General features: G+C 44.2%; 1 protein-coding gene across 1 annotated transcript in view; it reads right to left on the bottom strand.

The window, feature by feature from the left end:
- Positions 1-240: 240 nt before the first annotated feature.
- The window catches only part of DCP1B (decapping mRNA 1B), a 54,954-nt gene continuing 40,726 nt past the window's right edge, over positions 241-14,468 (bottom strand). The window contains exons 6-9 of the mRNA XM_047742081.1: positions 8,158-8,286; positions 5,586-6,446; positions 3,016-3,264; positions 241-408 (exon numbers count right to left, since the gene is read on the bottom strand). Coding sequence (XP_047598037.1) covers positions 328-408; positions 3,016-3,264; positions 5,586-6,446; positions 8,158-8,286 — 1,320 coding nt within the window. The 3' untranslated portion in view covers positions 241-327. The remainder of the gene's footprint in view (positions 409-3,015; positions 3,265-5,585; positions 6,447-8,157; positions 8,287-14,468) is intronic.

Here is a 14,468-nt window from a genome sequence, read left to right as displayed (position 1 = left end):
AGTTTCCAGAACAGCCATTCCTACTGAGAGGCTAATTCTTGTAAAAGTGGCCCCATACATGCAAGGAAAAAATAGTTTAAGCTTGGAATTTACTGTGTGATATGAGCAAAAGACTTTGTCTCTCCACTGGATTCTTAGTACCAACTATAATGAAAGATGTGATAAAAAAAAAAACAAACATTTCGACTGAAGAAAATTCTGAAACATTTTACTTCATATTATATATACTTTTTTTTTTTAAAAGGCAGAAACATTTAGGGTAACATCATTGATGCGAAAAAACCTTGAGCCACAGGACCTTGAAAATCAGTCTTAAAATGTTTTGCTTTACATCGTCTTTTTCATGGCTGCCTGAGTCATGCTGAAGAGATAAGCTTCATAGATGATATTTAAGAAGTTGTCATCGTTCTGGAAAACAAAATCAAAAGACCCAAGGGAATGTGATTTGCTTGGCAGAAACCAAAGGAGCTGAACTGCTGTGCTGACATTAGGATGCTCATCTCTACAAGTCTGCTCCAACAGCTGGTAGTTCTTCACTGCATATGGGAATCTTTTTTTTTTTTTTTTAAGATTTTATCTTTTCATTTGAACGAGAGAGAGAGAATGAGTGGAAAAGAGCGGCAGAGGGAGATGGAGAAGCAGACTCCCTGCTGAGCCAGGAGCGTGACCTGGGGCTCGATCCCATGAGATCATGAGCTGAAGGCAGACGCTTAACCATCTGAGCCACTGAGGCGCCCTGCATATGTGAGTGTTAAGTGCAAATGGAGGCAAGGGCCGGAGTCAGCCGCCGGTTTCCAACAATCAATCTGGGAAGCAGCAAGGGCTCATTACATACAGTCCAGATGGGTGGCCCAGCCACATGGCAGAATGGAATGAGGTTCACTCAAAAAAAGCCTGGGTCTGTTGTGTGAAAAGGAGGCTGGATTGGGAGGCAATGATCCAGATCAAGGGTTCTCCAAGTTTGCTGGTGCTTCTTAAAGGTCCTCCAAAGTCTCCCACAAAGTGTATACTTTGCTCTTGGCATTAGTTAAGATTTACTTGCAATATGCCACATTTATCTCATCAAAACCTGCATAATTCTCCCATCAGTTACAGAAAGTTTTTGGTGTTGGCAAGTGGGCAGCCGTGAGACTGGTAGGCTCTGGGTTCCTCTGCCTGGTTAAGGGCTGACGGAGAATCATGGGTCTAAACAGTGGGGCTCTTGGTTTTTAATTCTAGAGACTTCTCCCTCCCACTCAAATCCTTTAAAGCTTTAGCAATTCACCCACATTTCACATTCCCCCTTCATTCCCTCTTAGCACCCCACGCACAGAGCTAGCATTATTCTCATGCAATGAAACAGAGCAATGTTATCCCAGTTTTTCCTCATCCTACCAAGTCCCTGTGCGTGAGACTGTGTCCTATCGACAGGCAAAAGCTAAAAACAGACTGTGTGAGTGACTTCCAAGAGTTCATCAGGAAGACGATGTCTACAACACGGGGAAAAGTAAAGTGTATGCAGAGAGCGGAGGGAACATAAATGTAATTTTCCACCTAGCAATAGACAGGGCCTGCTCTAGACTTTCAGAGTCTTGGCTCCTGTACAAAGATCTATGGAACCATGTTTTTTAAATGGAATGAACCAGAAAAATGTGTAACTTTTCAATTCAAATTTAAGGTTTTTTTCTTTATTGCTCATGAGAAAAGAAGAAGAAGAAGAAGAAGAAGAAGAAGAAGAAGAAGAAGAAGCAGCAGCAGCAGCAGCAGCAGCAGCTTAAAGATGTTCTAAGTTCTTACAAACTTACCAGGAGTGGGCTGACTAGGTGGGAAATACTTTTATCCCAATATTTGTTCGTGGATTAGTATGGCCACCCATGTGTGGTTGATCTTTATTGGACTGCTAGTCTGCTTTCACACTCAGACACTCATTTCTAGCCCCCGCGCCTTCCCTTCTCTCTAAAATACATGACCTTTAAATAGTTTTTTAATAACAGAGACCAGTCTTTTCAACTAGAATGAGACAACTGCGAAGTGCTAGGCAGCCCTCCAGAAGTCTGCTAAAGCATAAGCAAAGTACCACAAAAGGTTTCTTAAAGACTGTATCAAAAAGACACCTAACTGTTCACCGAGGGGCCTGAAGTCTGTCTGGGTGAAGGTGCCCCACTTTTCAAGCCCTCGCGTATATTTTCCGGGCATGCTTCACTAGGTGGACGGCTGACCAGCCTCCTCCTGGGGGCCCGCCCCTCCCACCCCCGTCACTACCGCGGCCCCCAGTTCTGTGCCAGGGAAGGAATATTCTGCAGCCAGACTGGGGTTGAATCCTAGCTCTGCTGTTTACTAGCTGTGACTCAGGCCCGTCCTTTAGCCTCAGTTTCCTTGTCTCTAAAACAGAAAAAAAAAAAAATAGGGTTGTTGTATAAGGATTAAATGCATTAATGTAGGTGAAGCCTGACACAGAGCTCTCCAAAAGTGTCAGCGATTACATGGTGAAGACCTCACAGGGCCGAGCCAGGCACATGGCTCACAGAGAAGTCCCAGGCCTCCATCCTGTCCTCATTAGTAGGTTTCAGAATTATTTGTAAAATATGCCTTTTGGAATCCCAGCCACAACTTGCTGCCCCCATGTACCTTTCTCCTGCAGCAGTCCGTGGGAGCCTGCCCCCGCCCCCTGAAATGCCCACTGCTTGCCCCACAGGAATTTGATCTCTACTGCCTGCCTGCTGGCAAGCTGTCTGCGCGCTGTGGGGCACCTGCTCATGACACAGCACAAACTTCTTTCTTTTCTGGCAGGTGACAGTTTGGAGGACTCAGTCAATCCTCCATCCTAGGAAATCCTTGATGTTGGGAGATGCCCAAAGCCACGGCCAGTTAACCGGGCACAGAAGCCATGCGGTTTAGGTTGAACTGTCACGTGGTCTCTTTATTCTCAGGGAGGACTAAGCAGGCATTGGCTAACTGACACTTTCTCTCCCTGTGGCAGCCCCCCAGTGGGCAGTGCTGGTAAAGGAACTAAGGGAGAGAACGTGGCCCTCCTACCTGAACGAGGTACAGCAGGGCTTCCTGGAGCTGGAGCTTGGTGAGTGGGCTGCTGGTGACCATGGGGGGCTCCGGGGCCCGCAGAGGCAGGAGGAGGCTGGTGGAAGTGGCAGCAGTTTCTTGGCTTCCCAGGGGCAAGAGCCCGGCGTCTCTCTCCTTCGGTGGGGCACAGGTGGGTTGTGTGAACACCATGGGGGACATGAGCAGAGAAGGAGCCCGTGTGGCGGGGACGCGCGGAGGCGAGGCGGCCTGCTCACGGCAAATACACACAGAGGGCAGCGGTAAGTAGCGGCTCATCAAGATCAAAGGGAGAGGGAGGGTGAGGTCCCTGGCTGGCAAGCGTGGAGATAAGTGGGTCTCAAGAGTAATTGTTGCCACTCCACGGGGTGGGGGGAGCGCAAAGCCTGCAGGAGCCTGATTCCTGGTCGGATCTCCACACAGGCTCCTTCGTCATCATTACAAAGCAGCTCAGGTGGTCTGTGCTGGGACTGTCGCCCCCGTAGCCCAGGAAGCTCGCCCCTTGAGTGAGATTTTTATCTTTCTGGTTTCTTACCATCGCTTGGCAGCCTGCATTTAAGTCTGCTGGCCTTTTCCCTGGTTGTCCCTAGTCTGACCTCAAGCTCCAGCAAACCCCCGGGAGTTGCTGCACTTGCTGGGGACACACACACACTTCCTCCACGTGGAGGATGCGTCCCAGCCTCTCCGCCTGCTGGCTCACTTCTCCCTGGGAGGCAGGCACGCTGACCAGTGTTCACCACTCCTGCGTCCCTTCCTGAGAGGACGTCCCCGCTTGCGGACAGCATACACTACTGGTGTCTCCAGCTCAAGTTTTGGGGTCCGGGAGGGCTGGTTGTGCTCGGCACTGCCAGTGACTTGTCTGTTCCCGAGAGCATGTCTACCTCACTTGGCTAAAAATCTAAAACCAAGTTTTCCAGTAGCTTTTCCCGTGATGCAAGTGACATTTTGCTTTTCGTCTGACTCCTACTGCTAGCTCTCATTTGCTTCTAATGCAGGTGAGAAAAAAGAATGTTACTTATCAGCCTTCTTATGCCCCCAAAAGAACTCACGAGAAGGGGGCCATAAAGGCCCGCAGTCTAGAAGCTGCTGTGATTTCACCTCCTCGGTATGTTTGTGGGCAGAAAGAAGCTTGGAGGAAGGTAGGTTGCTTGTTTCCTTTAACTGTCCCTATCTGCCATAGGGAGCCAGGGAGCTAGAATGGATGCCGCCCCAGCAGGGTCCCAGCACCCGTCCCGAGGAAGAGCGCATGGTCCACACCTGGGTGCTCAAGAGAAATGAGAAGAATTGGGTCTGCAGAAGCCGATGTCAAAGTACTAACCCCAGCTTCCCAGTGTCCCAACTAGTGTCCTAGTTTTCCTAGTGTCCCATCCCGCCAAGAAAAAAAAAGCAGGTATGAAAGAGAGGGGACACCATGCAGTGAAACGAGGATGTGGGCAGCTAACAACCGTTCCTTTGTGACTGTAATAAATAAAGAACAAAAACACTTTGACTCGGGCTCTCACATACACAAAGACTTGTGCTACATGCCCATCATCTTTGTTTTCAAAAAAGTGAAGGCTTGTTGAGGAACTGTTGTAGGCTACTTGCCAAAACGTGACAAAAGGACCAAGGATGACATCTGTAATAAGCAAGGAGAATGTCTTAATTATTAAACCCAATGCCTTTTCAAGGAATTTGTACCAATCCAAATGGGGAAAAAAAAAAAATCAGATCTCCAAATGTTCCTCACAGGCCATCAAATAGCTGTGGTTTCATCGCTGTTTCGTTACTGATACATAGAGAGCCACCTTCCTTGAAGGACAGGGTGTTTCTAGAACTCACTGTATTTCCCCCTGACTGGCACTCTGTGTGTGTGTGGTGGTGGTGGTGGGAGGGGGTGGAGGGTGAGTTAGATGGCATACTTACTTACTCCTCTCTGGATCTTCATTAAGCTACAGTGGTGATAGAAATAAAAATAGCCTGTACCTTTGAGGAGGTGATACGTTTTTCCTGTTGACTTCAAGCATCCCCACCCAGGACCATGTGCCTGCAGAGGGGGTGAGTACGTAAGCCTCATCACAAACGATGAGGTACATGCCCTCAGGTAGCACAATGCCCGGCATGTAGTAAGTGCTCAGAAATATTTACTGACTAAATAAATAAATAGTAATGATTTTAAAATAAGAAAAAGAGGTCAGATGTCTGGCATCTCAAATGATTTCAACGCGGACGGGAAATGTTCACAAAGATTCGGGCGTTTTCTACATGTCTCTGTTGTTTTCCGTGTTTATGTGTTTGTCTCAGACCTTGTAACACTGTGAAGATTTAACTTGACAAAGAAAGTACCTCCTAAGGGAGGGGAGCCCCCAGATGGCTAAGCAAAGAAAGGACTGTCTCTCCACGAGGAACGTTATGGGGATAACAAGGTGCCAGATGTGGCTTGTGGTGCCCTGTCCTACACGGAAGCATCCCCAGAGCGCTGAGGCTCATTCTAAGTCTCATCGAGTATTTACGAAGCACTAGAGCAGTACAACCCCCTGCTCCTCCCCCTGCACCCTCTTGAAGATATCTACCTGAAAAAGAGGAGTCTGCTTTTCTGTGCCAGCTGTCTTGTCCATCCAGGACTCCAGAGCTTTCCGTGTCCTGGAGCCCTGAGTTACCACAGGAAATTTGGCTGCCAAGGCTGGTCGGTTAGACGTGTGCAGCTGCTGCTCCTGCTGGACAATCTGAAGCTTCTTCAGTAACTCCTGAGGGGAGATCACTCCAGAACTGCTAGTCTGATTGCCAGAGTGGGGAAGCATGGGTCTTGGGTGTGTGGACGGCTCTTTGCCATGAACCTGGTGTCTTAGTGGCTGAGCTGGAAGGGAGCCATTGAAATACCCTGCCTGTGCCTGAGCCTGCCCCTTTATTGGGGCACCAGGGGTGGCAGTGGGGAGGGTGGTGCTGAGGTTTGGGACAGCTGAGCTGGCAGGGGCCGCTGTGCTAGGCTCATACTTGGTTGCTGGCCTTGGGCCACTCTGAAGCTTCTCCAACAGGCTCTGAGTTCCGGAAGCACTTTGTACCCGCTGAGAAGTTCCAACACTATGTGGAGACCCTGGCTGCACAGGTCCCAGAAAAACTTCCCCAGTGGAACGGGTATTGCCATTTCTGCAGGGCCGGTTCTCAGGCAGCTCCGACAATGGGTGGAGGTCTGCACTCCGGACCATGAGTTTCTGAATGGCGGGACACAGCTGCTTCTCGAGGGTGGGCGAGCGTCTTCTGGGTTCCTCGTAGGAGAGGGAGCGTACGACCCCCTGCCTAATGGGAAGTGGCTCCTGTTGCTGCTGCTGCTGGTGGATGGTCAGTGGGGACCCCACAGTTTCCTGACAGGTGGATTTGTCCTGTTTCCCAAAGAGAGCTGTCAAGGACAAGTGTTGGGGCTCGGGGTCTAAGGTCTGGAAAAAATAAAAATGTTTGAAAATGGGTCTACATACAATTTGTTATATGGTGGGCTAGGAAACATTACCAACCTGACTGAGCGTATCTTTATTTACATAGGATCAGTTATGGAGAATGAAAAACTTTATAATTCTAATCAATTTTATAAATGTAAGACCTCCTTTCCAGGTAAAAAAATTTTCACAGCCTTCTTTGCTCCCATCCCCCAGAGAGCAATTGTTTTTAGCACCTGCTCATGGATGAAATAGCCCTTGATGGGCCTGGGGTTCACAGACAGGGAACCACGGTGGTGCAAAGTTCTAGATACTAAAATGGAAATAATATCTTCAACAGGAAGCCTGCCTAACCCTGCAGAGTATAAGAAGATGTTGAGAACATACAGGAATATGGGGATGTCAGTAGCCTTTCGCAGAATTAGAGAAATTAAGGATAAGTCGTTTAAATTAACTTGATCCTTTCAGCCATACACCAGTAGCTTTAAAAAATCATCTCATGCAGGGGCGCCTGGGTGGCTCAGTGGGTTAAGCCGCTGCCTTCGGCTCAGGTCATGATCCCAGGTCCTGGGTTCGAGCCCCGCATCGGGCTCTCTGCTCTGCAGGGAGCCTGCTTCCTCCTCTCTCTCTGCCTGCCTCTCTGCTTACTTGTGATTTCTCTCTGTCAAATAAATAAATAAAATCTTTAAAAAAAAAAAATCATCTCATGCATACATACAACCGTCCCTGGTCTGAGTCAGTCACAAAGCTACCTCCTTCCTGCCCTATAGCCCTTCCTGCTCCTTCTGCTGCTCTCCATGTTGTTGGGCTAAGAAAACATGAGCTTCCTTCTAACATCAACATATTCCAGTTTCTTTATTAAAATAAAAAACTCCCATGGAAGGCAAACAATAAAAGCAAGCTAAGAGATAATTAGAAAAGACTTATCTTTTCAAAAATTCAATACAAGACTTTCATTAGCCAGTCTTTATGTCTTTCGGCTCTATGCTCATTTTCAAAATTGATTTAAATGAATTCCTTTAAAAAAACCCCAAACCCTTAATGAGGAATAACTATGGGAAGTGGAAATAGCTGTACTACATTGACAATCAATAATAGAACTTGCAGATTAACAATTTTGTTAATGCTGCACTATTCTGCAAACTATCATAGACTCCTACCAAAAAATGCTATCATTTTCATATATTGAGATGCAAATACAATGATAACTCAGCAAGTCTACAGGGGAATTTTATATCACTCCTTAGAACTGGAATCCCATTCTATACACACAGTGTCCAGCACTGTAGCCGGGACAGAGGAAGTGCTCAGAAACGTGTAACTGACTGTTGTTGCTTTGGCTGTCCTCCTCTCAGTGGCCTTGGGAAACCAACCACCTACCTAGGAAGAACGCAGGCCTGGCAGGTAATACTCCTGTCAGCTCTGACAGTGTTATGAGTTCACTGTTTTTAAAAAATACATTTCCTCTAAGGAGCTCAAGTCCACAAGAGATGAGCACGGAATATGGCAGATGCCAACATTAAAAATATCAACCCCCTTCTAGGAAGAATACATTATTAAAATGAAAACAATCTCCAAGTTGAAATCTCTCTTTCTTGGATTTACCCTGAAGCACCTCTGGACAGCACCGGGCTCTCCCTTGACTATGCTCTGGGGAAAAGTTCTTTCACAATCGAGTAGGGAAACTGCAAATGGAAAGCAGAGGACTTCTTACCTGGCTGGGCCGAGGTATGCGCTGTTGCTGGTTTTCACTGGGCTTCACTGGAATTGGTTTGATGAGATTGGGGTTGTCATAGATGGCGGATGAACTGGTTATCTGTTTTGGCTCAGAACAGGTTTTACACTGAAATGGAAAAAAGCACCTCATTTTGGGTATAAAAGAAGCTCTCATCTTTTTAAAAGAACATAACTTCTCGCTCTTTATTTTATCTAATTGGTAGCTATTTTTTGATAGACATTCATGCGAAAAGGGAAATGACAATCTCCTCTGATATGAGGGATATAAATCAAATTGCAGTTTAATTTTTCTTAGTTGCACAATTTCGGCGCCCTAAAATACTACCGATGGCATTAGCCCTAAGACTGAGAGGCTCAGAGATATTTGGATATTTGAAAGGCTAAAGATATGCTTCAGAAGCAATAGTTTAAAAATATCTAGTCTAATGCTTTTCAATGACAAACAGTGATAGAAACAATTCTTTAAATGCCATGTCTGGATTACAGTATGGTTTTATTCACCCATCAGCAGTTGATTTAAAATTTGAGGGTTGTTATCACCAAAGCAACTGACCCGTTTTGTTCTACAAACCAAAAAGTAAAGCTGACTCACACCACTGCCTTAAAAATTACTAACATCCTCTTTATTTAATAGATGGCTTTTAACATAAACAGAATAATTCATAATAATCTGAATAGAATAACTCTGAGCATTCTGAGCCACTCACTACAAATTAGAACTTCACAAAGAAAGAGATGAGAGACAAGACCCATCATTTCAAATACTGAATCATTATCATACATTAATCTAACCAACCATACAATCGCTAACACAGTAGGATTCATGACACAAAGAACACAGCGAAGATGGCGGTATCTATCTGGTTAAAACACCAACTAAAACTGAATATAAAATCATTACCTTCTATTATATACTCTCCATAGCATTGCTAGTTTCAACCGTCAAGGTCTCAGGTAAGAAAATATTTCACACTGTTCCTGCCATGGAATGAGACATAAACATAATCTCAACCCCCAGGAACCCAGGGCTTCCAGTGTGTTTTACAATTACTGGGTTGTATTTTCTAATTCAAGGATGTAGGGGCATGGGCCTATCACCACCAAGTTCACTTGGGCTTGTAAAGTTAATTGTACAAAGGACTAATCATTTTCTTCCAAGAATTCTATCAGTAATTTGGATATTTGGCACTAGATGAAGTGGGATGTGAAATCCCACTGTGAGTCATAAAATGTTATTTCTAATTCTTAGATGAATGCTGGTGGTTAATGGTATGGCTGCATGAACTAACTGGCCTGGCTTTCCAAGGCAATAACCAACATAAGATACGTACAAAATTTTAGCATGAAAGCCTTTAATTTCTGCTTGCTATAGAAAAGCAAGTGGATGCTCAGATAACATTCACTGAATGACCCTGTCTGTATGTTTTCTTTTTGTTTTTTTTTTTTAAGATTTTATTTATTTATTTTATTTACTCACTTATGAGAGAGAGAGAGTGCAAAGGCAGGGGAGAGGAGCAGAGGGAGAGGGACAAACAGACTCTGTGCTGAGTGTGGAGCCCGATGTGGGGCTGGATCTCACGACCCTGAGATCCCAACCCCGAGATCACAACCTCTCTGTGTTAAGAGACCTTGAATTTCAAACAAAGAAAAACAGATTTTTCCCCACCTTCCCTATACATATACCCACACGGGCTGAAAGTCTGCCCTGTCTCCTGCTATGCATAAGCCCTAGATATCCTTTCTAAGTAAAATTGCTAGAAGCTGTTTTCTATCACTGAAGCCTTGCTTTCATGTAAAAATTGCTATCAAATTGCTCAGAATTAAACATCATCTACCTCAATAGTTCGTAGCTCATTTTCCAGCTGTTTAATTTTCTATGCTTCTCCTGACCCAAATAACTTTAAGATACTTGGAAAAAAAAAAAAAAAAACAGAGTTGGAAAAAGTGTATAATAGATTCTCCATAGAGATCCTGAGGCACTTCTTTAAAGCCTTAAAAACTGTGTCACATGATCCCATTTTCTCGCACACAAACACAAACATATGTACTCATGCCAAGAGAAAAGTCTGGAAGAAAATACAGTGAAAGCATTAAAAGTAGAGATCTTTGGGTTACAGGATTATGGATATTTTTTATTTCACTTTTCTACTTTTTTGAATTTTCTCACTGAGCATCAAAAGACACTCAGTAATTTCTTTAATTTTATAAATAAGTCACAGTATATTGAAAGAGAACGAGTAACTCTTGCCTTAAGCCACAAAACACAAAATAGTCCACTTTTTTTTCTGCATACTCAGAACTTAACTACACGGCCAAAGATCCCTTCTGGCCCTGGTTCTTCCTCTTACTGTGAGTTGGTGGTTTTACTGTTCATTTGCATCTCAACCACGAGTCTAATAGGGAGGAGGTAAAAGGACGTGAAGTTCAAATTAACATCATGCTGCCTTATAGCAGATTCACAGAAAATTGTTTCTTGGGGGAAAAACATAAAATATTGGCCAAAATAAGGTTTTTAAATTATTTTATTAACTTCATCTAACAGTTGCATCTGATGTCACTAGGCTTTACTTTACCAACAACATATACCTCTAGCTGAAATTTTTCCTCCTCTTAGTTTTTGGGGTTTTCATAAACTGAAAGTATTTTAAAGTTGGGAAGAGCTCAGAAGTCACTGAGTTTAATCTATACTCAGAAAAGTGACATATTTTTTCCTAATACCCCAGTATGTCCCCATGCAGTCTCTTCCTGAATACTCCCGGTGATGGGAGAGCCATTTCCTTACACGAGAAATCCCAGAGAAATCCTGTCTTCTTCTCTTTTGCCTCTGTCTGTGTTCCCCCTCTCCCATACCTCAGAGCCATTTTACTCATGAACTCCACATTTTCTGAAATGTCTGTGTGTGGGAGAAGAGGTTACACACACACAGGCAAATATAAAGCAGGTCTGCACAATGCAGTGGAAGTTCACGGGGAATCATATACATCAGGTTGTGCAGATCAGAAATAACAGGATGGGCAAAGCCCATTTGAAATGGGGCCTGAAAGACTGATCATACATTGACAGGTAAAGAAGGAGAAGGGACAGCATGGGAAGAAAGCCATGAGGCCCTTAGAGGAGGCAGCACTGTTACTCCGCTCGGCAGGAGTTTCAAATATTTGTAGGGAGTGTGGGGAGAAGGTAGAGAGGTTAGGAGAATAACCTGGGGCTACGTTATGCAATCCTTGAGGAGTCTGAAGGTCCATATGCTAGGCCATGAGAAACCAAGAAGAATTTAGACCAGAGAAGTAACAGGTGCTCCTGGAAGGTTACATCCTCTGGTTGTTAATGGCAGAAGGGATAATTTCTTCTGTTGTTTATCACACAGTTGGAGCAATTAATGTTATGTATATAACATGTATTTGATTTTATAGAAAAGCAAGTCTATATACCGATTAAACATCTGCACTTTATGTCAACATTATAACAATCAATCTGGGGAAGCATAATGATGAATAGAACATTGCTTCGACCTCAATAAGCTTATGGTGGGAGAAACTGACTTAACTGTAATAAATGAGGAAGAGCAAAATAAATTCTAAATAGTAACAGACTGGTGAGTTCAGTGGAAAGAATAATTAACCTGAATGAAGAGATCTGGGAAAACTCCGTGTAAAAGGTGGAATTTTAACTGGGCCTTGAAGAATATGGAGATTCTGAAGGGCAAAGAAAGTGAGGGGGAAACATGGCAAGTTGCAGGTACAGTTTAAAGTGATGGTTTAAGTCTCCGAAACCACGTATGAGTGTTTCTGTGTGTGTGTGTGTGCATGTGCGTGCATGTGTGTGTGTGTGTGTGTGTGTGTGTGTGTGTGTGTGTGTTCTGTGCTCTTTTGTGAGACAGTCAGGTGCAGCTAGAGGGGAGACACTGGAGAGGCTCAGGGAACAAATATACTTATAGGTCTTAGCAACAAGAGGCCACATGGGAAAGCCTCAGGATGGGCAGGAGACAGAAAGCAGGGGCTGGAGGGAGCCAAGACTAGAGCCTCTACTGGGGTTTCTGCACTTTAGGATTGGCTAGTCTGGATACTTTTCAGTAGGCTTTAAACTATAGGGTGATCCCTAGTCCTGTGACCTGAGATAATTAAGGCTGAGGAATATTGTCTCCTGGGGTGCTGGGGGCCAGATGAAGAAGGGATGGCTCTGGATGGCTAGTTTGCCTGGCAAAGGCAGCCTCTGACTGGGCCCTTTGCTAGCTCTAAGAATTAATTAGTCCAGGGGAACCTGGATGACTCCGTTGGGTAAGCAGTGAGCTCTTGATCTCAGCTTAGGCTTTGATCTCAGGGTTCTGAGTTCAGGCCCTGTGCTGGGCTCTACGCTGGGCATGGAGCCTACTTATTTAAAAAAGAAAAAAATTGTCTAGCCCAGGGAGGAGGATTCTGGCCCCAACCCGATGACTTTTAAGATGTCAAACATCATAAAATAAAAATAATACAATGTGTGTGTGTGTGTGTGTGTGTGTGTGTGTGTGTGCGCGCGCGCTGGGAGGAGGGAAGGAGGAGAAATAAAATAATTTTTGTTCAGTATATGCCTTTTTTATTTATTGGCTATTGTTGTGCTGTCCTCACAGAACCCAAGTTCCTGGAGGGCAAAAATGTCACCATTTGAGACTGATCTTTAGGGTGCCTAACATAGTACAATTAGGTAAAGTATAATTAACTCATAGTTGCCAGGTTATTAGATGTCTTTTAACAGCTGCTGAAGAATTAAGCAAAATGGAAAACTAATACAAAAATCGTTGTTACTGACCGCATCTGGGATTGAAGCACTTCTGTCCAGGCCCTCTGATTGAAGGACAATGAAACTGTGATTAATTCATATTCATAGACATTGAGTCAATCAACAACCATTTATTTAGCACATATGTGCCCGGAACATTGAAGGAGATTAGGCTTATGAAGATGAATACAGGGTGTTTGTTCTCTGTGCTCAAGGAGCTCACAGTCTACCCGTCAAGGGCAAGCCAACCATCAAATCAAAGCCATGCTGGAGAAAACTGGCCAGTTGTCCTTTAGCATGTCCCGCTTCATTCAGGACTTTTCTGATTGCTTCTTTGTCATGCCGTTTAATTTGTTTTCTGCCTGCCCCTCTTCCCTTTCATTTTTAGTAAATTAGTTAAGTTTAAGAAAGCTCACAACAGGGATGGAACTAGAGGGTATTATGCTAAGCAAAATACATCAGTCAGAGAAAGACAAATACCATTATAATCTCACGTGGAATTTAAGAAACAAAACAGATGAACATAGGAGAAGGGAAGGAAAAATAAAATAAGATGAGAACAGAGAGGGAGGCAAACTGTAAGACTCTTAACTCTAGGAAGCAAACTGAGGTTTGCTGGAAGGTGGGATGAGGTAATTGGGTGATGGGTACTAAGGAGGGCACTTGATGTATGAGCACTTAACTAAATTGAATTTAAATAAAAAATGAAAAAGATTCAGGATCAACAATATATATTTCAAGGTGGGGCTACAAAATCCACATTATATCACATTAGAAGACACATGATATCTGATTATTCAACCATTAATGGCACTGGTCAGTGGGCTCACGTGGTGGTAGACTGATTTTCATGGTCAAGTTTCCATCAACCTTTCTAATATTTACATTACTAACGTTCATCGCTTGAATCGCTTATTTTACTAGCATGGTTTTAAGTTCTATCATTTCATCTACACTCAATAGCTGGAATTCTTTGGTAGAGAAGACTTCACCTCATCAACTGGGATCATGTGGCTCCTCTGAAAATTTGTATCTCCTGGTCAGACAGGATAAATGTTTAATTCCTTCCCATTAACTACCAATTTTCAGAGGAAAGAGCTGGTATCTTAGTACCTCCAAGAACAGCCAGTAATTACTTTTTGTTCTATTTTATATATATATTTTTTAAGATTTTATTTATTTATTTGACAGAGAGAGATCACAAGTAGACGGAGAGGCAGGCAGAGAGAGAGAGGGAAGCAGGCTTCCCGCTGAGCAGACAGCCCGATGCGGGACTCGATCCCAGGACCCTGAGATCATGACCTGAGCCGAAGGCAGCGGCCCAACCCACTGAGCCACCCAGGCGCCCTCTATTTTATATTTTTGGTCTGCTTGCTCACTCATCACCATGAACTCAGAGCTTATATGTGCTCAGTGTGTTTCAATCTACTGCAGTCTTTCTTGTTGATGCCATTACTCAGTGGCTGCTTCAACTTGACTGCTATGCCCCTTTCATATCACTCTTGTTTACTTGATTTTCCTAAACCCAGACATGGA

This window comes from Lutra lutra, chromosome 8, assembly GCF_902655055.1.
Source record: "Lutra lutra chromosome 8, mLutLut1.2, whole genome shotgun sequence".
Lineage (NCBI taxonomy): Eukaryota > Metazoa > Chordata > Mammalia > Carnivora > Mustelidae > Lutra > Lutra lutra.
The sequence above is the reverse complement of the archived record's forward strand: the minus strand, read 5'-3'. Positions and strand labels throughout refer to the sequence as shown.